Raw genomic sequence first — 27,606 nt, forward strand, 5'->3', positions numbered from 1 at the left:
CCTGCTCTTAATTTCCAATGATAGAGATTACACAACCTCCCCAGGCAATTTATTTCAGTGCTTAACCACCCTCACAGTTAGGAAGTTTTTCCTAATATCCAATCCAAATTCTCATGCTACAATGTAAGCCCACTGCTTCTTGTCCCATCACCAGAGGGTAAGGAAAACAGTTCCTCTCTCCTCATAACATGTTTTTAGGTACTTGAAAGCTGTTATCGTGTCCTCTCAATATTCTCTTTTCCCAGCTAAAACCCAATTGCTTCAATCTTCCTTTATAGGTCATATTTTTTAGACCTTTAATCATTTTTATTGCTCTTCTCTGGACCTTCTCCAGTTTCTCTGAACGTGGTGTCCAGAACACAGTATTTCAGTTAAATATAAGAACATAAGAATGGCCATACTGGGTCAGATTAAAGGTCCATCTAGCCAAGTATTCTGTCAGCTGACAGTGGCCAATACCAGATGCCCCAGAGGGAGGGATCACAAATAGGTAATCTTCACGTGATCCCTCCCGTCACCCACCTCCAGAGAAACAGAGGCTAGGGATACCATTACTAACCATCTTGGATCATAGCCATTGATGGATCTAACCTCCATGAATCTATCTAGCTCTTTTTTGAACCCTGTAAAAGCTCTAGATTTCATGACATCCTCTGGCAAGGAGTTCCACAGGTTGACTGTGTGATGAGTAAAGAAAAACTTCCTTTTGTTTGTTTTAAGCTTGCTGGCTATTAATTTCATTTGGTAACCCCTACTTGTTATATTGTGGGAATAAGTAAATTAATTTTTCCTTATTCTTTTTTTCCATACCAGACATGATTATATAGACCTCTATCATATCCCCCCTTAGTCTCCTCTTTTCTAAGCTGAAAAGTCCAAGTCCTTTTAATCTCTCTTCATATGGGACCCGTTCCAATTTTTATAAAACTTTTATAATTTTTGTCGCCCTTTTCTGAACCTTTTCCAATGCCAATATATCTTTTTTGAGAGGAGGTGACCACATCTGTACACGGTATTCAAGACGTGGGCATACCATGGTTTTATATAGAGGCAATAAGATATTTTCTGTCTTATTCTCTATCCCTTTTTTAATGACTCTTAACATTGTTTGCTTTTTTGATTGCCACTGCACACAAAGGGCTCATCTAGACTATGCGGAATACTTCTGATCTCACTTTCAAAAGCAAAATTTTAGAAAGTGAAAGCAGTCGGGACGCGGCTTTTTCAGACCCCCCCCCCTTACAAAAAGACATGTAAACTTAATTTTTTGAGGAAAAACAGCTTTTCGAAAAAGGAGAGGGTTTGCTGAAAGTCACATCCCAACTACTTTCACTTTCGAAAGCAAGATCAGAAGACGATACGCAATGTCCCACAGAATTTGCATATCCTCTTTCGAATGTTCCACGTTGTCTAGATGAGTCCTGAGTAGATGTTTTCAGAGAACTATCCACACACTGACTAAAACCTAATCAGTGCAGAGTAGAGCAGAAGAATGACTTCTCATGTCTTGCTTACAATACTGCCAATAATGCATCATTTAGGAGGATTTTGCTTTTTTTGCAACAGTGTACATTGCTGATTCATATTTAGCATGGGGTCCACTATAAACTCTAAGTCACTTTCTGCAGTAATCCTTCCTAGACAATTGCTTCTCATTTTACACATATGAAACTGACTGTTCCTTCCTAAATGGAGTACTTTACATTTGTCCTTATTGAATTTCATCCTATTTACCTCAGACCAATTCTCCAGATCATTTCAAACTATAATCCAATCCTCCAAAACACTTGCAACCCCCTCCCAACTTGGTATCTCCTGCAAACTCTATAAGCATACCCTCTGCTATTACCTATATCGTTAATGAAGATATTGACCAGAACCAGAACTGATCCTTGCTGAATCCAACTTGTTATACCCTTCCAGCATGACTGATAAGCACTCTTTGAGATTCAACCAGCTATATACCCACCTTATAGTAGCTCAATTTAGGTTGCATTTCCCTAGCATTTATTAGAAGGTCATGCAAGACTGCATCAAATGAAGGGTTGTTAGCCTGTAATCATTTACACAATTAACTGATAAGCCTCTGCTTACTGGTTATTCCTAACAACTACACTCTCCCTTTTCTATCACAGACAGCACACAGGGATGGAGGTAGGAGTCAACTCTTGCAGAGCTGCTTGCTTCCCCCTGCTGCCTCCCACAGAGAGAGGCAGCAGTGTGGGGGTGGGGGGAACAGAAAAAGGAAGTTACTCACCTTGTGCAGTAACAATTGTTCTTCGAGATGCGTGTCCTGTGGGTGCTCCACTGTAGGTGTCGGGCTTGTCCCGGCGCCGCAGATCGGAGATCTTTTCTAGCCGTAGTCTGCCGGACCGCGCATGCGCGAAGTACGGCTCGTGGCTTTTCGCGCCAATTGAGCGTTGCTGGTCCGGCTCCCGCTAGTTTCTCCTGTCTCTTGCTTTGAAAGACACACAGTAGAGAAAACTCCGAAGAGGGGAGGAGGGCGGGTCGTGGAGCACCCACGGGACACGCATCTCGAAGAACAATCGTTACTGCACAAGCTGAGTAACTTCCTTTTCTTCTTCGAGCAGTGTCCCGTGGGTGCTCCACTGTAGGTGAATGTACAGCAGTAGCTCGCGAATGGAGGTGGGTTCAGAGCTAGCATGCTGTAACTGTGGATAACACCACTGTCGCCACTGCCGAATCAGGTATTAAGAGATTGGGGAGAGCATAATGTGTAGCGAAGGTTAGGTTGGAAGACCACGTAGCAGCTCTACAGATATCAAGCGAACTCCCGTGAGGAATGCAGTGGACGTTGCGACAGCCCGAGTCGAATGGGCTCTCAAAGTTGAAGGCAGTGGTTTGTTTCGCAGTTTATAACAAGTCCTTATGCATTGCACAATAGTGGAGGAGATGCATTGAACGGACAATGAGCGACCTTTAGTACGGTCCGCCATTGATATTAGTAGCGAGTCTGCCACTCGAAAAGGTCTGGTTCTCTCAATATAGAAGGCAAGAGCACGTCTGACGTCCAAAGTGTGCAGGCGCGCATGTTCTGGTGAAGCATGTGGTTTGGGATGGAATATAGGAAGAATTATAGGTTCATTGATGTGAAAACGAGAGATCACGTTGGGGCGAAAACGTGGTTGTGTTCGCAATATCACAGCTTGGTGTGTAAAAACTGTATAGGGAGGAGAGACTGATTGAGTGAGCTAGCTCACTCACTCTCCTCGCGGAAGTAACTGCCAACAAGAAAACGACCTTCATGGACAGGTCATGTAGCTTGCATGTTGCTAGCAGCTCGAAGGGTTTGCCCATCAGAGTATTCAGGACCATTTCGAGGTCCCAAGGATCCGCCGGTTGAGTATAAAGTGGATATAAGTTGGACATTCCCTTCAAGAACCTTTTCGTTGTCAGATGGGAAAATACGGAACATCCATTGACAGGCTGATGAAGGCTGCTATTGCAGCGACATGAACTCTAATGGAAGCGCAGGTAAGGCCCAAATTTGAGGTGTACAAGGTAGTCCAGGATACACTGTAGAGGTGTAGAGACTGGATTTAGATCCTTTTGGAAACACCATGATGAGAAGTGTGACCATTTTGAGAGGTAAGTAGTTCGCGTAGATAATTTTCTGCTGTTTAGTAAAATGTGCTTGACAGATTGTGAGCATAACGCTTCTGATTGTTGGAACCAACTAGGTACCACGCCGTGAGTGCGAGATGGTCCACCTGCGGAGGATGTATCGACATGCGATGGAGGTATGGATAACACGTTTGCCTGGGCCAGGAGGGGGCTATTAGGATTACTGTAGCTCTCTCCCGAATAATTTTTTCCACTACCCTGGGAATCAAGGGTGTGGGTGGAAATGCGTAAAGTAGGTGACGTCCCCAGTTGTATAGGAAAGCGTCGCCTTTTGAATTTCGCCCAATTCCCGCTCTCGAGCAATACTGAGGACATTTCGCATTGTGACAAGTGGCAAAGAGGTCTACTAACGGAAATCCCCATCGTTGAAATATCAGAGAGCACTGTGGGATGTAACTCCCACTCGTGGTAGAGAGAAAAATGCCTGCTGAGGGCATCGGCCGTTACGTTGTGGTGGCCCGGGAGATACTCTGCGATTAAAAAGACGTTGTGGCGATTGCACATGTTCCATAGACATACCGCTTCTGCGCACAAGGAGTGGGATCTGGCTCCACCATGCTTGTTTACATAATAAACGGTTGTCATATTGTCTGTAAGGACTCGTATGACTTGTCCCCGAATGACGGGAAGGAAGTGTTGGCATGCTTTGTACACTGCCCTGAGCTCCTGGAAGTTGAGGTGCATCAATGATTCGTCTGGCAACCATAGGCCTTGTACTTGTTCGGGGCCGAGGTGTGCGCCCCATCCGATGAGTGACGCATCTGTTGTCAACTGCGCCAATGGCTGAGGGCGATGAAAGGGTACGCCCGACAATAGATTGTCTGGACCTGTCCACCAAGCTAGTGACTTCTTGACATGGGTGGGAACCGTTACTGTCATGTGGACGTCACGTACATTTGGGGGACAGATCCGTGCCATCCAATGTTGAAGGCATCGAAAACGCAACCTTGCGTGTTTGACCACATATGTTGTGGAGGCCATGTGCCCCATAAGCTGTAGGCACCGTAGTATGGGAACCGTTGGGCTGATGAGCAAGATCTGGATCAAATCCTGCATCGTCTGGAACCTTTCCATCAGTAATGACGCGCACTCGCGCGTAGAGTCTAGACAAGCGCCTATGAACTGTATTGATTGGTGCGGTTCCAGTGAGGACTTCGGGATAATGAGACCCAGCTCCTGGAAGACCGTGCGTGTTGTCTGTCGCATTGCGTGCTTCCTGCAATGATTGGGCTCTGATTAAGCAATCGTCGAGGTATAGAAAGATCATTACGTGTAGACGACGAAGATATGCGGTCACCACGGCCAGGGTCTTGGAGAAAACCCGTGGAGCCGACGAGAGACCGAATGGCAGGACCTTGTATTGGAAATGGTCTGTACCGATTTGGAAGCGTAGGAATCGTCTGTGTGCCGGATGAATCGCAATGTGAAAGTATGCGTCCTGAAGATCGAGGGAGGTGAACCAATCCCCGTTCTGAAGTGCTGGGATGATTGTAGCTAAGGTAACCATTCAAAACCGTTGTTTTCCTAAGAAACGGTTGAGGTCGCGAAGATCTAGTATCGGTCTCCATCCCCCTGATTTCTTTTCCATTACAAAGTACCGGGAATAAAAACCTCTGCCCTTGAACTCGTCCGGAACAGGCTCTATTGCTCCAACAGCAAGTAGACGGGTAACTTCTTGCCTGAGCAAGGGCTCATGAGACAGGTCCCTGAAAAGGGACAGGGCAGGGAGGGAAGGGGGGGTAGCGACATGAATGGGATGGTGTAACCGAGGCGAATTGTCTGAAGGACCCATCTGTCGGTGGTGATGTAAGCCCATCGATGGAGGTACGGCCTCAGACGGTGGTGAAAAAAATCGCCTTCGTAGCACTCAGAATGGTGATGGTAGGAATGGTTCTCAACCCCTCGAGTGACGCGTCAAACTTGCTGTCTGGTACCCTGTTGGGAAGTCGTTTTGGGCGGCGGACGTCTCCGCTGTTGACGCTGTCTACCTCTTTGTTGGTCTTGAGGCCTATACTGAGGAGGTTGTCGTAGGGGGGACCTCTGCCTTTGGTAGGGGGTATATCGTTTTCTACGGTATGAAGGAGTGTACATGCCCAACGTTTTTAAAGTGGTTCTGGAGTCCTTCCGAGTGCAGAAGTTGGTCAGTCTTATCAGAAAAGAGATTTTGCCTGTCAAAGGGTAGGTCCTCGACCTTCGACAAGAGGTCTTTGGGAGCAGAGGACTGCTGCAGCCAGGATGCTCTGCGCATAACGACCGATGTAGCAGTCGTGCGCGCTGCAGTGTCGGCTGTATCCAGGGCAATATGTAAGGCCGTTCCAGAGGCTGCGTAGCCTTCTTGTATTACAGCCTTTAAAATGTCCCGTTTCGCCTCTGGAAGACGTTGAAGTGGCGGCACAAGCTTGGCATAGTTGTCGAAATTGTGATTCGCCAACAGTGCGGAATAATTGGCCATTCACAGAGTGAGTGTTGCCGAGGAGTATACTTTATGTTCGAATAAATCGAGTCGCTTACTGTCTCTGTCTGCAGCAGTAAGTTTGTGTTGCAGCATCTTGCCTTTTGTTGTACTGCATCCACAACCAACGAATTAGGCTGTGGATGGGTTAAGAGGAATTCCATCCCCTTAGCGGGGACGAAATACTTTTTATCCGCCTTCTTATTCGTGGGCGGGGCGGATGCCGGCATCTGCCAAATATCGTCTGCAATTTCAAGAATGGCTGCGTCCAGTGGCAACGAGATCTTGGGCTGGTGAGATTGTTTGATATTACGGAGGAGGGTGGTGTTTTTGTTGCACCTCCTCCAGGTACACATTTTGACTCTGCCACTCTCTCTCTCAGCTCCTGAAACTGGTGTAAGTCATCCGATGGTGAGGTGTCTCCCTGAAAAACGGCATCGTCTGGTGACGATGAAGATTGATCCGTGGGTGATCGATCAGGTTCGGGATCCCAAACAGGAAGAGGTTGTCCTGTGTGAGAAGGGGACCCGGAGGGAGTTGGTGACCTTGAAGGAGCAGAGGGAGCGGACTGCTTTTGGACGAGAGAGGAGCGGGAGTATGCTTGAGGGGATCGGTGATGAGATGATGACCTATGGTGATGATAGGGCGACGTGGAACGACGGGACCTCCGGGAATATTCCGAATGGGTTGAAAACGTAGGCGATCTTGGCGATCGTGACCTTCCTCTGTAATAGGTGCTGTGGCTGGGTGAACGACAATCATGGTGGTAGAAATGACCAGATCGTGGGGAGAATTGACCAGTACGAGAGTACTCAGAGTACGCCGGGGATGGTGAACGTATTGCCGGAGAGAACTCAGGATTTGGTGAGAGAAGATAATGTCCTAGATCTATGGGCAGGTGGTGCCAGCAACTGTTCTGGTGGAGAGAAAGTTGGAGTGGAGAGCACAGAGTGAGGGATTATCTCCACTGGTATTGAAGGAGTCCGTGCCGAGATGGTCCGCGTCGGAGTCGATTGTGTCGGCACCGACGATTGTCTCGGTTCCGGGGACCGTCTCAAGAGGGAAGGCCGCCTCGGTGCCGGTGGACGTCCTTCTAAGGGAAGCCTGTGATGTGACGATCCTTCCGGTGCCGAAGGATGGCTCGGTGCCGGTAAGCGTGTCGATGACAAGGAACGCTCCGGTGCTGGTGAACGTGTAACCGGTGATTGTTGCTTCCTGGGCAGCGATGATCGATTCCGTGACGACCGTGTAGGAGAAGAAGGGTGCTCAGGAGTTACCGAGCGTCCCCGTGTTGAGGGTATCGGCGCTGTTTGTTTTGGCCATGCCGCATGCGCCCGGGGCGAGGAGCGACTCAAAGCTGGTGATCGTGCTCGAGAATGAGCCGGCGCCGAAGAACGCTCCTGTGCTGAGGAATGGCTCGGCTCCGCAGGCGGCTTGGGCGTGTGTCTCGGTGCCGGGGAGCGTCGCGGCTGTGTGCCGGGGAGCGTTCCACGCCGGCAGAGGTCCTCGAAGCCGTGGAGGTCCCTGGAAGCAGTTTGGAAACCAAGGGAACAGCTGAGACCGTGGAGCCCGATATAGAAGGGCTCGGAGCCGACTTACTCCGGCTGTCTTTGGGCACCACCGCAACGCGTGTAGGCGGTGCCGTTGATGTCCCTGGCTTGTCACCTGCACCCGATCGTGAGGGTGGAAGAGATCGTGTTGGAGATGGTTTCCTCTTCGTTCTTTTAGTTTGCTCTGTGTGCCCCTTAGGTTGCTGGGTTTGGGGTTGCAGAGCTTTGTCGAACAAGAAGATCTTTAGGCGCATGTCCCTGTTCCGTCTTGCTCTGGCTGTCAGCTTGGAGCAATGGGGACATTTTTGGGGTATGTGGCCTTCCGAGGCACCTGAAGCACAGGGAATGGCCATCAGAGGCAGGCATTGCCTCGCGGCATTCGCCGCACTTCTTGAACCCCGGCATTGAGAAAGAATAAACTAACTACTGAAGAAAAAATTTTTTTTTAATGACTAGAACTATCAACTATACAAAGAACTATAACTATAACTTTTTAAAACTATGTATATAACAACTATTGGTAATCTCTGTCTTTGTGAACAGGGTTCACGAGAGAGACGTTGATCCATCCGCGGCTGAGGACAGTCAGGAGGAACTGGCGGGAGCCGGACCACAAATGCTCAAATGGCGCGAAAAGCCATGAGCTGTACTTCGCGCATGCGCAGTCCGGCAGACTACAGCTAGAAAAGATCTCCGATCTGCGGCGCCGGGACAAGTCCGACACCTACAGTAGAGTACCCACGGGACACTGCTCGAAGAAGAAGAAAGCAGCTTTCAAGCCCCAGCTCCTTGCACATATTTATCAGAGGCAGTGAAGGGGGAAGCAGGCAAGCCCCAGTTCCCGCCTCCTCCCACCATGTGTGTAAATGTTTAACTGCTTAAAAAAAAAAAAAAATCTAGCGGCTACACCTTTAGAAAAATACATATCAGTTAATATCAAATGCTTTTCTCACATCTAAGTACACCACATCTACCGGTTTCCCCCTTAATCTACATGACTTGTTATCTTACCAAAGAAAGTATCAGTTTGGTTTGACATGATTTGCTCTTTACAAATCCTTGCTGTTACTTATCACCTTGCCTTCCAGATTCCTTAATTATTTGCTCCATTATCTGTCCTGGCACAGAATTGAAGTGATTGTTCTGTAGTTTAATGGGCTGTCCTCATTTCCCTTTTTATAGATAGCACTATTTGACCTTTTCCAATCTTCTGGAAGCTCTCCCATAGTCCGTGACTTTTCAAAGATGATAGATAATAGCTCAGATACCTCCTCAAACAGCTCCTTGAGTATTCTTGGACACATTTAATCAGGTTCTGATGACCTGAAGACATCTAACTTTATTCAACCATTCCTAGTGAGTTACAGTTCTGAACCCTAACCTTTTTACTAGTTTTATTCCTCTCTCATTAGGTCTTTTTATTTAATCCTTCACATTCCCAATAGTTAAATCTTTCTTTTTTGCTAGTCTTTACCTAATTTCCCCTTGCTCCAAAACTATGTACCTTGATTAGAGCTGTCTTCCTTCCTATAATATAGTAGCACAGACAACAGAAGTAACATTTTCAAGACTGCCCAAGAACCCTTATGGATTTTAAGTAATTTTTAAAAATGAAGTTGCCACCGTTATCACTGATCAAGCTCTTCAAGCAATAAGACAGCGGATGCTCTTGCACAACTCCCATTTTTAGAATATCTTCTCTCTGCTTTTATGAGCAATAATAGATATGTGAACCTGCCAAGTTACAAAAGGTTATGTCAATAGGTCCTTTAACTGAGCATTCACAAGTAACTTTTCAATGGTGTATAAATAATCCCATCACCCTCAACTTCAAGGACCATGTGTGCTAAAGTTTCTTTTTTTTAATTTAAGTCATACCTCACTTGATTAGAAAGTAATTCTTGAATATAGTCTCTCATAAGACAAAAGCAGTTGAAAATTTCTTCAGGCTTCCCAAAAAAATTCACCTTTAGACTAAGACCAAGCACGAGGAGTTTCAATAACAGCAGAACATTTTTCAGAAATGCAATTCCGAAAAGCAATTTCTAAAATGGGATCATTTATGGAATTTGCAGTAGTGAAGACTAAGATTTAAAAATATTAAATTTAAAATATAAGGTAACAAAAGTTCTAGGAAAAATTTCTGCATTGTTATCCATCTGAAATAATTAAAATAAATTTAAGCGTGCTCCTGTAAGACTGCACATCCATAAAACTTTTCATTTGAGGATTTCAGAACATTTTAGTGAGTTGTAGGTTTACGACATCCCTCTAATGCAAATATTTCTCCACTTAGAAACCGAGAAACTAAAGTTTGTAGAGGCTAAGGCCTGCATCAACAAAGCCTTTGTTAGGCACCTAAGTTCTCTACACCAGTGTTTCTATCCAGTGGTACGAGTACCCTTAGGGGTACTTGAGAGAAGTCTGAGAGGTACATCAACACAACTGAAACTTGGAGAAAACTGAATTTTTATTTTAAGTTTTACAGCGCTTTATTATTTTTGTACTTTTAACACCCAAAAATTTCATTGCCCACCCAGCTACGATTAAGTTGTTTAAATAAATGCATTGAAATTGTAGAAAAAAATTGTGTGTGTCTGAAAACTGTAGGTACTGGGGGTATTTAAAATTTTTTTTTTAAAGGGGTACTTTATAAAAAATGTTGAGAAACACTGCTCTACACTGAAGGGAGAAGAGGCAGGCACCCAAAAATGGGATCCACAAAAGCTAGCAAGAGCCACTTCTGCTAGCCATTCAGAAATTCTTACCAAGAATCATGTTTCCTAAGCACTGCCATCTCATGGGGGTGTGGCATCCCTAAAGGGTTACAGGAGGCACTTATCTCTCCTTACAAATCATAGAAGAGGGGTCAGCAACCTTTCCAAAGTGGTGTGCCAAGATTTAACCCTTCTGCCCTGGGTCATCCCACTCTCCAGGGTGGGGGTGGAGGGGGAGGAGAGGAGCTCTCTCCACCATGCACCCCATGGACCACCTGGGTCAATGCACATCTTTCCGCAGACTATCAGCTGCTACTGGAAACTCATTGTTAATTAAATAATTACGCCGGAGCCATTTCGCTAGTCCTGCAATTGGGGAGAACGGTTTAATTTAATTTAAACAGATTAAGCATTTTAACTCTGTTAGTTTACCAAACTTCATTTTAAATACATTAAAATACTATGTCCAATACAAAAGGTTTAAATGTTTTCTTTATTTATGGCACAGGCAGGAAGGCAAAGAAGTGGGGAGTAAAGGAAACTGCAGCTTCTGCAAAGAAAAATTGTATCCCCCCCCCCTCACATCTTCCCTCTGCTCCTGCCTCAGTCCTCTCAGCCCTATGATGCCCCCCAGCCTGATCTCCTTCATCACCCTATGCCCCTCAGTGCAACCCCTGCCCCCTCCCATCCTGCCCCCGCATCCTCTTTCATGTCCCCACATACCTTTGCCCCCACTACACTCACCAGCACGGTAGCAGTACTGGGACTCTCAGCCCCCCAGGAGCAGCACCAGGGTAAGGAGAGGCCAGAGGGAAGGGGAAAGAGAAGGACCTTCTCTCATCCCCACAGCAGCAGGCTGTAGCTCCAGGGCTGGGGCAGGCAGAGCATGCACACTTCTCCCAGCCCTCCTCCCCAGTAGGAAGCTGGAGCTAATGCTTCAGCCTGTAGCTGCACAGCTGAGGCTCAAGCCACAGCATGGGCAGGAGGGGCAGGGCTGAGTTCCCGCCCCACATGCCAGTATAAAAAAATATATATCGGCTTGTATGCTGCTTGTGGCATGCATGATGGGGGGTTTCCAACCTGTTATAGAACACTAGAATTGGATGACCTCTCAAGGTCCCTTCAAGTGCAGACCCCTACCCTCATGGAAGGACAAAGTATCATCTAGATCATCCCTGTTAGAGGTTTCACAAATGTCTAATGATGGAGATTCCACAGCCTCCCTAGGCAATTTATTCTGGTGCCTAACCACCCTGACAGTTAAGTTTTTCCTAATGTCCAACCTGAACCTCTCTTGCTGCAATTTGAAGCCCATTTTTCTTGTACTACCATGAGAGATTAAGGAAAATATTTTTTCTCCCTCCTTCTTGTGACCCCCCTTTTAGGTACTTAAAAGCTGCTATCATGTCTCCTATCAGTCTTCTCTTTTCTGAACAAACCCAACTCTTTCAATCTTCCTTCATAGGTCACGTTTTCTAGACCTTTAATCATTCTGATGATCTTCTATAGACCCCCTCCAACTTCTCCACATCTTTCCTGAAATATAGTGCCCAGAACTGGACACACTACTCCAACTGAGACCTAATCAATGCAGAGGAAAGCGGAAGAATTACTTCTTGTGTCTCTCAACACTCCAGTTAAAACAGGACTAATGTAGCACTTTAAAGACTAACAAGATGGCTTATTAGGTGATGACACTTTACACCTCGGTATAAACAAAGACATTAATTATCTTACCCATTACAAAGATAGCTTCCCCAATTATCACCTCTAATATCATTAGCTCAGACATTTACTCCCCCCCCCCACCTCCCTTCTGTTCTGAAATTTGATTTGTCCTTTTCATATGTGTTCTTTTTTTGATTGTATCCTTTGGTATATATGGTTGTGCCAATTTTCTTCCACTATTTGATCTGAGGATGTGGGTCTGGCCCACAAAAGCTCATCACCTAATAAACCATCTTGTTAGTCTTTAAAGTGCTACATAGTCCTGTTTTTTGTTGCAGCTACACCAGACTAACATGGCTACATTTCTATCACCACTCCAGTTAATGCATCCCAGAATCACGTGTGCTTCCCTCCTCCCCCCCCCCCCCCCCCAAGATTCACATTGTGGACTCATTTAGCTTATGGTCCACTATGAGCCCTAGATTTCTCTCTGTAGTACTCCTTCCTAGACAGTCACTCCTATTTTGTGTGTGAGAAATGGACTGTTCCTTCCTAAGTGGAGTACTTTGCATTTGTCCTTATTAAACTTTATCCTATTTACCCCAGACGATTTCTCCAGTTTGTCCAGATCATTTTGAATTATGATCCTATATTCCAAAGCACTTGCACCCCTCCCAGCTTGGTGGTATCTGCAAACCTTACAGGAACACTCTGCACCATTATCTAAATAGTTGAAGATACTGAACAGAACCAGTCCCCAAACTGACCTCTGCATAACCCCATTTGTTATGCCCTTGCAGCATGGTTGTGTATCATGAATGACTACTCTCTAACCAGTTATGCACCCACCTTGGTTGTTTTTCCCTCATTTTTTGATGAGGTGGTCATGCAAGACCATGTCAAAAGCTTTGGTAAAGTGTAGGTATACCATGTCTATTGCTCCACCCTTATGCACAAGGCTTGCTAGGCTATTAAAGAAAGCTATCAAGACTGGTTTGACATGATTTGTTTACAAATCTATGCTGACTTATTTATCACCTTATTATTTTCCAGATTTTTGCAGATGAACTCCTTAATTATTTGCTCCATTATCTTTCCTGGCACAGAAGCTAAGTCGACTGGTTTATAGTTTCCTGGGTTGTCCTTATTTCCCTTTTTATAAATGGGCACTATTTGCCCTTTTCCAGTCTTCTGGAATCTCTCCCGACTGCCATGACTTTTCAAATATGATCGCTTATAGCTCAGATACTTCCTCTATCAGCACCTTGAGTATTTTGGGATGCATTTCATGAGGCGCTGGTGACTGGAATACCTCTAACTTTTCTAAATAATTTTAACTTATTCTTTTCCTATTTTAGCTTCTAAACCTACCTCATTACCACTAGCATTCACTATGTTAGTCATCCAGTCACCGCCAACATTCTTTGTGAAAACCGAAACAAAGAAGTCATCTAGCACCTCTTGACATTTCCACGTTTTCGGTTATTGTTTCTCCCTCTTCATTGAACAATGGGCCTACCCTATTCTTGGTGTGTCTCACTTCTAATACATTTGCAGAATATTTTCTTGTTACCATTTATGTCTTAAGCTAGATTAAGCTTGTTTTATGCTCTTGCCTTTTTAATTATGCCACTACATACTTGTGTCATTTGTTTATATTAAACTTTTGTACTCTGACCTAGTTTCCATTTTTTATATGATTCCTTTTGAATGTTTAGATCATTCAAGATCTCCTGGTTAAGCCAAGGCGGTCTTTTGCCATACTTCCTATTTTTCCTATATAGTGAAATCATTTGCTCTTGTGCCCTTAATAATGTCCTTTTGAAAACCTGTCAGCTGTCTTCAGTTTTCCCTCTTAGTCTTACTTCCCATGGGACCTTACCGACCAGCTCTGAGGCTTTGTCTACATTACAGCTTTTTCCAGCAGAGAGTATGCAAATGAAGTGCTGATTAGCATTTTGTCATGCTTCATTTGCATAATCTATTCCGAGCCATTTTTGAGCAAAAACAAGCAGTGTGGACGTTTCCTCTGCGCAAAATCCTTATGCAAAAACCCCTTGTGCAAAAACAGTTCGGAGTAGATTATGCAAATGAAGCGTGGCAAAATGCTAATCAGCACTTCATTTGCATTCTCTGCTGGCAAAAGCCAGCAGTGTAGACATACCTTAAGTTTACTTTCTTGAAATCCATTCTCTTTGTTTTGCTGTTCTCCCTTCTACCATTCACAATCACAGCTGGGAACCCTGATCCTGAAGCCAGACAGCTTAGGCTCCTACCTATATTAAATACAAAATGGAGAGGCCTCTCCCTTAATACCCAAGGATGTAGTAGGCCCCACGTTCAATTTCCCATTCTGCCTGATGAGAAAGGATCCTCCACCTGTCAAGTCAGTGCCCTAACCACTGGACCATATAATTAAATTGAAATGGCTTTAACAGTAGAATGTATCCCATAATCTTTTAAAATTGTGTGGGGAATTAGGTGTTCTCAGAACACAGCAAGCACATCAGGTCTTACAGGCCTTACTTCTCTCTCCCTAGTTTAATGATTGCACTAGGACAGTGTTTCTTAAACTTTGTTACTTCCCCCCCCCCCTCCCTTTGTGCCACAAAACATTTTTTTAAGGAAATTTTCATAGGTGTTCCTAGGGTATTTTCTAATTAAGTTTCTCAGCTTTTCCTGGCACCTAACGGAAGCCCGCTCAGAACACGTGGTAATTAAAGGGGCCGCAACCACATTTCGGCCCAAGGTCTCCCTGGTGTCCCTCCCCCCACCCCCACAACAGATTTTTATCCGGTATTTTTTTTAAAACCATCTGGATACCCTCAGTGTTCCGCATAAATTATTATTGTTTGGTGTTCCATGGTCTCAAAAAGTTTAACACACACTGCACTAGGACTTAGGTATGAGACAAGAACCCAGATGTCTGCTTGATGCAGCAGTATACCTGCCCATACGCCCAAAGTTAGACAGTCAGAGAACTTCTACAGTGAAAGTTTAGGTACTAAATTTGGGCATCTACAGAACTATTTGACAGTTGAATGAGGGTTTTGTACATTGCATTGGTGCCTAAATCTTGGTGTTTGATGCCTAAGTAACTTTATTAATTTAGCTCTAAATGACTTATCCAAGCTTGCACAGTCTGTGAGAGTGGCAAACAGAATGCAGGTTTTTTGACTTATAGCCCTGGTGCCTTCACCATGAGACTATACCCCTGTGTCAGTTAAAACACAGTATCAGCAAGTCTTACCTTGTTCTTGATAAACATGTGGTGGTGGAGGAGGTTGGTGAATGAACTGTGGAGGTATTTCTCCTGTCCCTGGAACTGGAGAGTACACTGGATGAGGTGGGTGGGGAAGCAAAGCAGGGTGAGGATGCATGTAATGTGGCACATGTGGTGGAGGGGGATGCATGGAAGGATGGAAGTCAGACGAATGTGGTAATACCACCACCTTACGAACTCCATTTTCTTCTACCATCTGTGGCACAATGTAAAATACAGAAAAGTCAGTAAAAGAACACTTCTGTGTAATCTACATTCTTTAAAATTTAAGACTAGATTCCAGCTAAAAATCTTTGATATTCATAACCAGATAAAACAAAAAACAGGACTATGTAGCACTTTAAAGACTAACAAGTCTTTAAAGTGCTACATTGTCCTGTTTTTTGTTTCAGCTACACCAGACTAACACGGCTACATTTCTATCACATAACCAGATACTGACCTGTTTTGCTTTGGGGAGAAAAAAATCCCCACTGATGGATTTCAATACATTCAAACCCTTCTGCAAGAAATCCTAAATTTTGGCACCCATTTAAAAAAAATCTACATCTGGCAGAGACGCAAGTAACCCAGAGAATACCCACAACAAATTCACAGTTAAAAGTAAACTTCAACTGGGGCAAGTGTCACATCTACCTCTTTCAACAACCACACTGAAACCCACATATAATCTGCCTTAGGTCTTTTGTAGATTAGGATAAAGAGATGTGACAGCATTTTAGCTAACTAACTAATAGCATAGATTATACTTTAACACATGCTCAAATGATTGATCTGAAATCTTGGCTACCCATAGACTCTACCGAGACTGGCTCAGACACAGACAGTGGGTGAAGGCAAGCCCCAGCCCTGCCCCTTCCTCCCAAGACCCTGCACCTTCCACTACCTCCTCCCCTCCCCCAAGAGTCAAGTCCAGCCCTCACCCTAGGTTACTGTCCCCATCCTAGTAAAATTGTTTTCCCCATCAACAAAAACAGAAGATACAGGTTCTAGATAAAGACTGCATTTAGTCAAAAGTTAATAAAGGGTTAAAATGAGGTGCATCTTCTGAAACCCCATTTAAGTCAAATGAAATCAAAGAAATCGACTACCTTCCTTTCTCCCCCCCCCCCCCTTGTGAAGAGCTTCTCTAGTTGCTGAGCAAAATGACAGAAGAGACACTAGATGACAGAATATATGTTCTGATGAAAGAGGCAAAACAGATATTTGAAAAGTCAGCAGAAAAAGTAGAGGACTTCCACTGGTTTAAAATTAGATTAGTCTGTAACCTCATACCCTCTATTGACTGCCACTTCCAATAATTGTGTTACATCAAAACTGTACATTACAAAACACTGGGGCTATAAAATAATGATAAAAATACAGGTTATCAATGGATGCAAGGAGAAAATCCCACACTAGAGGTATACTGGCAAAGACAAAATTGAGACATTAACTTATTTGCTTCTTACAGTCCTCAAAGTAAATCATACAAAATCAACATTGCTTTTAAATACCAGTAACTTTTAACTAAACCATATAATATTCATTTACTTGTAGACATTTTCATAATACAGTAAAACCTGTGTTAGCTGGCATGCCGGTTTTCTGAAAATTCCGGATATCGGGACGGGGCAGGGAGGCGGGGGGTTGTGAGAAGCAGGAGCCATGCAAGGGCAGGGATGTGGCCTGCTGAGGGGGGCAGGGGGGACACGCAGGACGTGGCCAGGTGAGGGGGAGTGGAAGCCGGGGGGGCGGAGATGGCCTGCCGGGGGGGGGGGGGGGGGGAGGAAGGGGGAGAGCTGCGATGGGGGGTTAACCTGCAGAGGAGGGCCAGGAGGCACGGGGACGGGCTGCTATGGGCTGCAGGGGTGCTGGGAGCCACGAGGGGCTGACTCCGAGCGGCCACGAGGGTGCTGGGCACCATGCGGGGGGGCTGACCTACCGGGGAGGAGGCCAGGAGGTGAAGGGGGGTGGGGAGAAGAACGGCCATGAGTCACAGGGGTGCCTGACTGCTGGGAGCTGAGGGGTGGGGAGAAGGGAGATGTGGTCTGAGCAGCAGTTCGCCTTCCCCCAGGTACGTGCTGCATGCGTGGCTTAAAGCACCGGTTTCCTTTCCCCCCGCTCCTCCCAGCTAGGAAATTGGACGGTTTCTAAAGTTTTCTGGCTAGTTAAGTGCCAGATAGCATAGGTTTTACTGTATATATTATTAATTTACATAATGGACAAATCCCATATCTCAATCATTCTATTTGTCCATCCCTGTTTTACATGGTTGCAGACTGTCACAGTTAATCACAAGGTATTACTAATCTGCTTACCACACTTAGCTCAACTAGACAAATGCACTACAACTGCTTTGATTATTCCTTTCTAGCCAGACCGAGATAACTGATGGGAAATGACTTGCTTCCCAAAGCTCTCACTTGTGTAAAGCCAAAGAGATTCCTATCTTGTCCTACATACGAGAGGTGTCTTAGAGATGGTAAACAATATGGTTTTAATTGTCAACAATACACTGATAGCATCCAGCTGTATATAATTCTTTACAGGTACCAATATTAGATACCCCAAAGCATACAAGAGAAGAATTTGAAGAAGAACAGATGTCTCAAACTAAACCAGGCCAAGATCAAAATCATGATGGGAGAGGCAAAAGCTGTGAAGACCAAGCTGGAACACTGGATTTCCTCTTCAATCTAGCTTCTCCCACCCCATCCCACTTAAATCAATTTGTAACACTCTGAGTTTCTAGCAGGCTATTCATTAATCCTGGATGACAATTTAGCAATAGTATAAAGAATTGCTTTCCTCTCCACCTTAAATTTATGAGAGAAGAGTTGAAAATTTCTACAAGAAACTGGCAATCAAACTGCTCATTCGCAACTTCAGAGAAACAGAACATTAATCTACTGTATCTCCACGATCAAACCTTTAGAGCAAGATATAATGGAAAGCACAACTCTTCTACCTAAAAACTACTAACTTCCAAGTCATTTGCAATCACCAGCATAAGATTTTGTTTCTGATTTTTCAAAGCCATCAATGTATGCCAACTCATGATCCAAGGCAGCCATGCTCATCTGGGATAATGCAGTTAACAGGCCGGTCCATTCTCAGGCATACACAATTGTGATGGACATCATTAAATTTGGGGCACCTGTGATGCCCTATTCTGCATATGCCTAGGGACTGCATGTTAACCAGCTTAATATCCCCAGCCCACCTTCCCTCTCTGTAGGCTCAGCACCAGCTGCAGCAGCCTCCAGCCCCATCCACGTGGCAGCAAATGGTGCGAGTGAACACCAGAGGGCTCAGGGGGAACAGAGGGCAGCCACACAGACAGAAGCTGGAGAGAAGCAGCCATTTCCCCTCCAAAGAGCCACTTCTCTCCAGCTGGAAGCATGGCTGCCCTCGGCTACTCCTGCAGGATTCCTCTGGCCCACACTCATGCCACCCAGGCCTGCTGCCCTGAGTCTGCAGGTGAGCCCTCCCTCCCTGCCATGATCCATCTGCTGCCAAGGCAATGATCCATCCAGTCTGGGAAAGTTGGTAACCCCCGTCCACCCATAGTTTTTGCCACTGCAACTCTCCCCCTGTGGGGTGTGTGCGCATTGATGCTCGGCTGTGTAGGGTGCCAGCACTGCTGGGGACAGCCTTATTAGCAAAAGAAAACTCAGGCTATGATATCTAGTCTGGAGGTGAAGCGTAAGTAAGGTCTAAGTTATTATTTTGCATGAGGAAGTCTGGCAATGGAATGAGCTCCATAAGGAGACAAGATTAATTTAAAACCCGTCTACCAATTACTGAATATACTGCAAAAAAAGTCTTTTAAACAAAATTTTCACCTATCTTTAATGCTTAAAAATACAAACAAAAATGCATACCCTCTAAAGAGAACTCGCTAGAATCTGAGACAGGCAGAGAATAGATTTCTCTGATTTTGATTATGGACCTAAATTACCTGTGCTGAAATTAAATACTACTGTGACGTGGAAAAAAAACATATGTATAACACCCGGCACTCATATCCTAAGCAGATAGATTATAACTACTTTAGTAATGACTAATCTGGGAACAAATCAAATCTAGGACCTAAAGAGTGAAATGCTTCATATTCCACTAGGTATATCCATGATCATTCAATTGGGGTATCTGACAGAAACTATACAGTGGTTATGCTCTGGATATACTCCAGCATAAGGTTCACCATGGTTAATAGGATTGCCATAATGCTTTGATGCTCAACAGGATCTACGATGGGTTCCATGCTTATGCTGCTATGGTGTCTGAATGGATAATCAGGGGAAAAAGGGCATAAAGAAACTGTTTGCTGTTGCTCTTTTGAGTGGCAGGGACCAGGAAAGAGGAGACGAGTGCCTTATGGGAAGCTCACAACATGTACCAAGAACCACCCAAGGCCCAGTTGTGGTCCCAGCATGCACTGGGAGCATAATCCAGAATGCAAAGGGGTGCCAGAACTCTGGGATAGCTACCCCCAGTGCACCAATCTCAAGTTGACAGTAGCCACCCTACTTTAAACTGCGTCAAATTTTTGCGCGCAGTGGGGACACACAACTTTGACTTTACAAAATCAGGTGCTTAAAAAAAATCAACCTTAATAAATTCAAACTTCTCAACATGGACATGGCCTTACTGAACACTGGCAGCACTTGTAGAACAGGACTACCAACTTCTTCAGACTGGTATCAAAAGAATTCCTTGCAATTTACATTAGTGTTTCCTACTGCCAATAAAAAAAAATACTGCTAAGATTTCCAAAGCCATTGAAAGGAGTTAATCAGGCAATTCCCATTTGTATCAGGACTGAATATGAAACCAAAAGCCCTTTTTGAAAACCTCAGCCAATGAATACAAGTCAGACACCTAATATACCAGATCTGTCTTGTGAAGGAGACCATGATTTCTACAAAGTCTCAAAAGGGAAAAGGGTAACTGTTATTCTGTAACTTTAAAAACAACGAGTAGCCCTATGGCACCTTAGAAACTAAGAAAAATATATAGTATCATGAGCTTTTGTGGGTAAGACACTTCATCAGATGAGCTGAAGTAGAAATAACAGAATCCAAGTGAAAATGTGGATAAAGACAGGGAAATTGGCTTTGTAATGCGATTTTTAAAAATAGCCATTATTCTACAAAGGAATTTCACCACCCAATTACAGAGAAACTGCAGAACTGAAATTAATATACAAATTTGACACTATTACCATGGGCTTGAACAAACACATTCACAGGTTACCCCACTACAAAACCAATTTCCCCTGGCTTTAACATCTGCATTTCATATCAAAAGCTATGAATGGAACACATCCAGCCCACTTAATTAGCTTCATTTACATGGGTCCCAAAATTGACAGCTACATCTTTTGCTGTTGATTTTTATTTATATGTATGTATCTCAGATTCTGTTATTTCCACTTCAACTCATCTGATGAGGTGGGTCTTACATAGTACCATGAGCTTTTGTGGGTATTTCTGATGATTTCTACAGTTGTTAAAAATGAAAGAATTTCTAAAACTGTTTATTAAAGATGTGATAAATAGCACAAAATTAATTCTCCTTACCTGAGATACATAACCAGGAGGCACAAATATTGGAGGCACAGAACCATTTGGTGACATCATAGGAACATGTGCAGGACCTGAAAAGGGGGGGAGGAAGTAACTTAAAAATGGTAGCACTTTTTACCACAGTGGATATTCCAAATTTTATCTCCCATCCCTTTTATCTGATGGTTTAAATACAAGCACGCGTTCCTTTTAAAAAAACACACACCAGATAAATTACTTATGCTGCAAATCTGCATTTATGCAATCATCTTTAGACAACAAAATTTAAAACTGGACTTGTCAATTAGGAAAACTGTAAGCAAGTCATAGTACATTCTTTTTCTATTAAGACTCATTAAAATGTTTTCATTAGCAGATATGAAGTCACTGCTGTCTGGAGGAACAGGAGTGATTCACTGTTACTCAAAACAATGCATGGAATACAATTTTAATAGCTCACTAAGTCATTTTGTCATGCTACCCTGTAAGTTCTCCAATGCTATGTATACTACTTCAATTTTAAAAACTGTAGATAAGAAATAATCATAACCTCTTTCTGCTCTCACATACCAGATATTAAATACATGTATAGGATAACACTTTTTAAAAAAAACTTCCTGATGAGTAAAATTAAAATATGCAGAAATATTACTCTATTGGCACTTGTAAAAAGCAGCAACTATTTTTGTTAAGAAAATACATTTTCAGAAAGCTGATCTTATTAAGCTTTCCAGCGCTGTTAAGGAGGATGAAAGGCTCAGGAGAATAGAGCATTCAATGGGAGCAGAGGGAAACCATCCCATAGTTGGGACCCTCCTTCCAAAGGATGTTATGGTATCCTCTCTCACTGAGGATACCTTTCTGGGGGAGGTAATGTCAGTGGTTAGGAAGAGGCACGTAGTAGTAGTGGGTGATTTGATAGTTAGAAACATAGAAAGTTGGGTTTGTGATGACCGGGAGAACTGTATGGTGACTTGCCTGCCTGATGTGAAGGTTGCAGATCTCTCAAGGCAAATAGATAAGACTTATGTGTAGCGCTGGGGAGGAGCTGGTGGTTGTGGTACATGTGGGTACCAATGACACAGGGAAAGATAGGAGAGATGTCCTGGAGACCAAATTTAGGCTGCTAGGAAGAAGACTGAAATCCAGGACCTCTATGGTAGCATTCTTAGAAATGCTTCCTGTTCCACGTGCAGGGCCAGGTAGGCAGGCAGAACTTCAGAGTCTCAATGCGTGGATGAGACGATGGTGTAGGGAGGAGGGATTTAGATTTATTAGGAACTGGAGACACACTTTTGGGAGAAGGGGAGCCTATACAGGAAGGATGGACTCCACCTAAACCAAGGTGGATCCAGTCTGCTAGCACTAAATATTAAAAAGATCGTAGAGCAGTTTTTAAACTAAGAGATAGGGGAAAGCCCACTGGTGCAGAGGAGCACGTGGATCAGACGGAGACTTCTCTTAGAGGGGAGTCCATTGATAGAGATTCTCTAGGTTTTAGCCAGAAAGAGAGGAGGGGAGATGATAAAGTATGGGCCAGATCAGAGAAGAAACAATCACATATACAAGAATCTAATACATCGGGCAACGGCAGACAAACAGTGGCAATTTTTTAAAGTGCTTCTACACAAATGCTAGATGTCTAAATAATAAGATGAGTGAACCTGAGTACCTCGTATTAAAGAAAGATATTGACATAACAGGCATCACAGAAACCTGATGAAATGAGGACAATCAGTGGGACAATCATACCAGGATATAAAATATATCGGAAGGACAGAATAGATTGTGTGGGTGGGGGAGTGGCACTATATGTGAAAGATAATGTAGAATCAAATGAAGTAAAAATCTTAAATGAATCAACATGTTCCATAGAATGACTACGGATAGTAATTCCAAGTTCTAATAAAAAAAAGTCGTTTAAAAAGTGGAAGTCCAATCCTAGTGAGGTAAATAGAAAGTAATAAACACTGCAAAATTAAGTGTAAAAAGAAATAGCAAATTTTTTTTTTTTAAGTACATTAGAAGCAGGAAGCCCGCTTAAAAAAAAAAGTGGGACCCCTGGACGATAGAGATACAAAAGGAGCAATCAAGAACGATAAAGCCATTGCGGAGAGACTAAATGATTTCTTTGCTTCAGTCTTCATGACTGAGGATGTTAGGGAGATTCCAAAACTTGACCCATCCTTTGTAGGTGATGAATCTGAGGAAGTGTCCCAGATTGAAGTGTCATTAGAGGAGGTTTTGGAACAAAGAGAAAAACTTAACAGTAACAAATCACCGGGACCAGATGGCATTTGCCCAAGATTTCTGAAAGAACAAATGTGAAATTGCAGAACTATTAACTATGGTTTGTAACCTATCCTTTAAATCAGCTTCTGTACCCAAGGACTGGAAGACCGCTAATATAATGCCAATATTTAAAAAGGGCTCTAGAGGCAACCGTGGTAATTATAGGCCAGTAAGTCTAACATCAGTACTGGGCAAATTAGTTGAAACAATAGTAAAGAATAAAATTGTCAGACACGTAGAAGAACATAATTTGTTGGGCAAAAGTCAACATGGTTTCTGTAAAGGGAAATCATGTCTTACTAATCTATTAGAGTTCTTTGAAGGGGTTAACAAACATGTGGACAAGGGGGAATCCAGTAGATATAGTATACTTAGATTTCCAGAAAGCCTTTGACAAGGTCTCTCATCAAAGGCTCTTGTGTAAAATAGGTTATCATGGAATAAGAGGGAAGATCCTTTCATGGACTGAAAACTGGTTAAAAGACAGGAAACAAAGGGTAAGAATAAATGGTAAATTTTCAGAATGGTGAGGTGTAAATAGTGGTGTTCCCCAAGGGCCAGTCCTAGCACCAATCCTAGTCAACTTATTCATAAATGATCTAGAGAAAGGGGTAAGCAATAAGGTGGCAAAGTTTGCGGACGATATTAAACTGTGCAAGACAGTCAAGACCAAAACAGACTGTGAAGAACTTCAAAAATCTCACCAACCTGAGTGACTGGGCAACAAAATGGCAAATGAAATTTAATGTGGATAAGTGTAAAGTAATGCACACTGGAAAAAATAACCTTAACTATACATACAATATGATGGAGGCTAATTTAGCTACAACTAAGGAGGAAAGATCTTGGAGTTATCGTGGATAGTTCTCTGAAAACGTCCACTCAGCGTGCAAAAAAGCCAATAGGATGCTAGGAAATATTAAAAAAAAAGAGAGAGGAAAGACGAAGAATATCTTACTGCCCTTATATAAAACTATAGTACGCTCACATCTTGAATATTGTGTACAGATGTGGTCTCCTCACCTCAAAAAAGTTATTGTGGCATTAGAAAAGGTTCAGAAAAGAGCAACTAAAATGATTAGGGGTTTGGAACAGGTCCCATATGAGGAGAGGCTAAAGAGACTTTTCAGTTTAGAAAAGAGGAGACTGAGGGGGTATATGATAGAGGTATATAAAATCATGAGTGGTGTGGACAGGATGAATAAAGAAAAGTTATTTACTTGTTCCCATAATAGAAGAACTAGACACCAAATGAAATTAATGGGTAGCAGGTTTAAAACTAATAAGAGAAAGTTCTTCTTCACACAGCACAGTCAACCTGTGGAACTCCTTGCCAGAGGAGGCTGTGAAGGCTAGGACTATAACAGAGTTTAAAAAAAAAAAGAGCTAGATAAATTCATGGAGGTTAGGTCCATAAAAGGATCTTAGCCGGGGGTAAAGAATGGTGCCCCTGGCCTCTGTTTGTCAAAGGCTGGAGAAGGATGGCAGGAGACAAATTGCTTGATTATTGTCTTCGGACCACCCCTTCTGGGGCACCTGGTACTGGCCACTGTCGGAAGACAGGATACTGGCCTAGATGGACCTTTGGTTTGACTCAGTATGGCCATTCTTATGTTCTTAATAATATGCTGAGAGAAAGTGAACAGACATTAGACAAACTTTATGGACTTTATCTGACATGCAAAAATAATTATTTCAACTGTGTAATATAATCATATGAATCAAATTTTGAAGCCATACTCAAATCTGCAGGCTTGCCATTTGCTGCTATGGAAGAAGTCCTTCATAAATATGCAGCTATCAGTACCTACTCTAATAGCAACAGGCTACAAATGCCAGTGTTACACTGATTTTTGCCATACAATAGCTATTAAAATAATTAAAGTAAAACCTCAGCAAATTAAAGTATTAAATTCTGACATGATTGACTTGTAATGATCTTGTAATCTAAGGGCTGGTCTACGCTACCGTGGGAGATTGATCCAAGTTACACAATATAAGCTATGTGAATAACATAGCTGAAGTTGACATGCTTAGATCTACTTACTTCAGTGTCTTCACTGCGGGGTTTCCCTTGGAGACACCTTCCCATTGACTCCCCTCTCACTTCTCATTGAGGTGGAGTACCAGAGTCAATGAGAGCAATTGGCAGTCAATTTATCACATCTACACTAAACATGATAAAAATCAACCCCCACTTGATTAATCAGTCATATCAATCTAGCCCATTGTGAAAAAATGCCCTAATTAAAGGCACTCTGAAGCACTTGGAAGAGGGGAAGTGATCAGGAATAGTCTACATAGATTCATGAAAGGCAAATCATGTCAGGCAAATCTGATTAGCTTCTATGATGAGGTAACTGGCTCTGTGGATATGGGAAAGTCAATGGATGTGATATACCTTGACTTTAGCAAAGCTTTTCATACTGTCTCCCACAATATTCTTGCCAGCAAGTTAAGGGAATATGGATTGGATACACGGACTGTAAGATGGATAGAAAGCTGGCTAGACTGTTGAGTCCAACAGATAGTGATCAATGGCTCGATGTCAGGTTGGTTTCTAGCGGAGAGCCCCAAGGATCGAGCCTAGGACCAGTTTTGTTCAACATCTTTATTAATGACCTGAATGAGGGGATGGATTGCACCTTCAGCAAGTTCGCAGATGACACTAACCTAGGGGGAGAGGTAGATATGCTGGAGGGCAGCGATAGGATCCAGAGTGACCTGGACAGATTAGAGGGTTGATCCAAAAGAAATCTGATGAGGTTCAAAAAGGAGAAGCGTAGAGTCCTGCACTTGGAACAGAAGAATCCCTAGCATGGTTACAGGCTGGGGACCGAATGGCTAAGTAGCAGTTCTGCAGAAAAGGACCTGGGGATTACAGTGGATGAGAAGCTGGATATGAGTCAAGAGTGTGCCCTTGTAGTCAAGAGGCCTAATAGCATATTAGGGTGTATTAGGAGAAGCACTGCTAGCAGATCCAGAGAAGTGATTATTTCCCTTTATTTGGCTCTGGTGAGGTCACATCCAGAGTATTATGTCCAGTTCTGGGCCCCCCACTATAGAAAGGATGTGGATGCATTGGAGAGGGTCCAACAGAGAGTGACCAAAATGATTAGGGGGCTGGAATGCATGACCTATGAGGAGAGATTGATGGATTTGGGTTTGTTTAGTCTGCAGAAGAGAAGAGAGTGAGGGGGGATTTGACAGCAGCCTTCAACCTCCTGAAGGAAGGTTCCAAAGAGGATGGAGAAAGGCTGTTAACAGTAGTGACAGATGGCAGAATGAGGAGCAATGGTCTCAAGTTACAGTGGGAGAGGTCTAGGTTGGATATTAGGAACAACTATTTCACTAGGAGGGTGGTGAAGTACTGGAATGGGTTACCTAGGGAAATGGTGGAATCTCCATCCCTAGAGGTTTTTAAGTCTCAGCTTTGACAAAGCCCTGGCTGGGTTGATCTAGTTGGGATTGGTCCTGCCTTGGGCAGGGCGCAGGACTTGATGACCTCCTGAGGTCTCTTCCAGCTCTGACTGGCACTATATGTTATAAATAACCAGAAAAGTTTAAGATATAGTACATTCAAGATTTAACTTTTAACATTTATCTTCCAATAGATTCTTATTCATGCCTATGGAACAAACTCATTCACCGTATGATTAAAAATATAATTATACTTATGACTACGTAGTGGAAGTCTTATGGAAGTAGTTTTATGAAGAATCAAATATTTTTTCCTGTTTAACACATCTGATTGAACTCACTGGAATTTTCTTTTACCTTGAATACACTGGATGTGTCCATCTTCAGTTCTAATTGTGAAAGTTTCTCCTGGGTTTACCTGCACAAGTATAACCTAAAAAAAACAAACAAAAAAAGCCCTTGTAATTTTAATAAACAACATTAAGTATTTTAGAGATTAGCTTTCCTTTCCAGTGTCATCTTACAAAATTTCTTAAAAGCAAATAGGGCAAGTTTAGAAATACCAATATGGGATGAATTCCCAGTCTCAATAAGTCATACAGTTAGCTTTTATTCTGACATCAAAATTGTTCCAATAATATCTACCAGTCATTTCCCTAGTTATAGCTGAAAGGTTAGCTATACTTGAAACTACTTTGTCAACTCTGTTTAAGCCACTTCCTTCTATTTTTACTAAAATACCACCAACATGTGATTTAAGAACTAGATACTTTATGCAAAGTAAATACATTTTGCTTTATAGTCTTCCTTATGACACCACCTCGTCAATCTCATAATTGAACTGACAAGAACAGGTATCTAGACAGAATATTTATAAAGGACGTTTTATAACAGGAGAAAGTTTTATCCAAGATCTCTCTCACTGAAAATAGGTTACGGTTTGACACTGCATTCTCTAAAGACCAAATTTTTTTTTCTTCATGAAATTATTTCTGAACTTGGTAATTAACAGTTTTCAGGTCTTGTC

General features: G+C 43.2%; 1 protein-coding gene across 9 annotated transcripts in view; it reads right to left on the reverse strand.

Moving 5' to 3' along the window:
- LOC102450753 (fibronectin type-III domain-containing protein 3a-like) overlaps nucleotides 1–27,606 on the reverse strand; it is a 109,665-nt gene that overhangs the window by 46,456 nt on the left and 35,603 nt on the right. For all 9 annotated transcript variants that reach the window (XM_075940788.2, XM_089781637.1, XM_089781640.1 and 6 more), the window contains 3 exons: nucleotides 26,937–27,012; nucleotides 20,883–20,959; nucleotides 15,283–15,511 (listed from right to left, as the gene is read on the reverse strand). In XM_075940788.2, coding sequence (XP_075796903.2) covers nucleotides 15,283–15,511; nucleotides 20,883–20,959; nucleotides 26,937–27,012 — 382 coding nt within the window. The remainder of the gene's footprint in view (nucleotides 1–15,282; nucleotides 15,512–20,882; nucleotides 20,960–26,936; nucleotides 27,013–27,606) is intronic.

Source organism: Pelodiscus sinensis, chromosome 13, assembly GCF_052426305.1.
Source record: "Pelodiscus sinensis isolate ZL-2025 chromosome 13, ASM5242630v1, whole genome shotgun sequence".
In the NCBI taxonomy this organism is placed as follows: Eukaryota; Metazoa; Chordata; order Testudines; family Trionychidae; genus Pelodiscus; species Pelodiscus sinensis.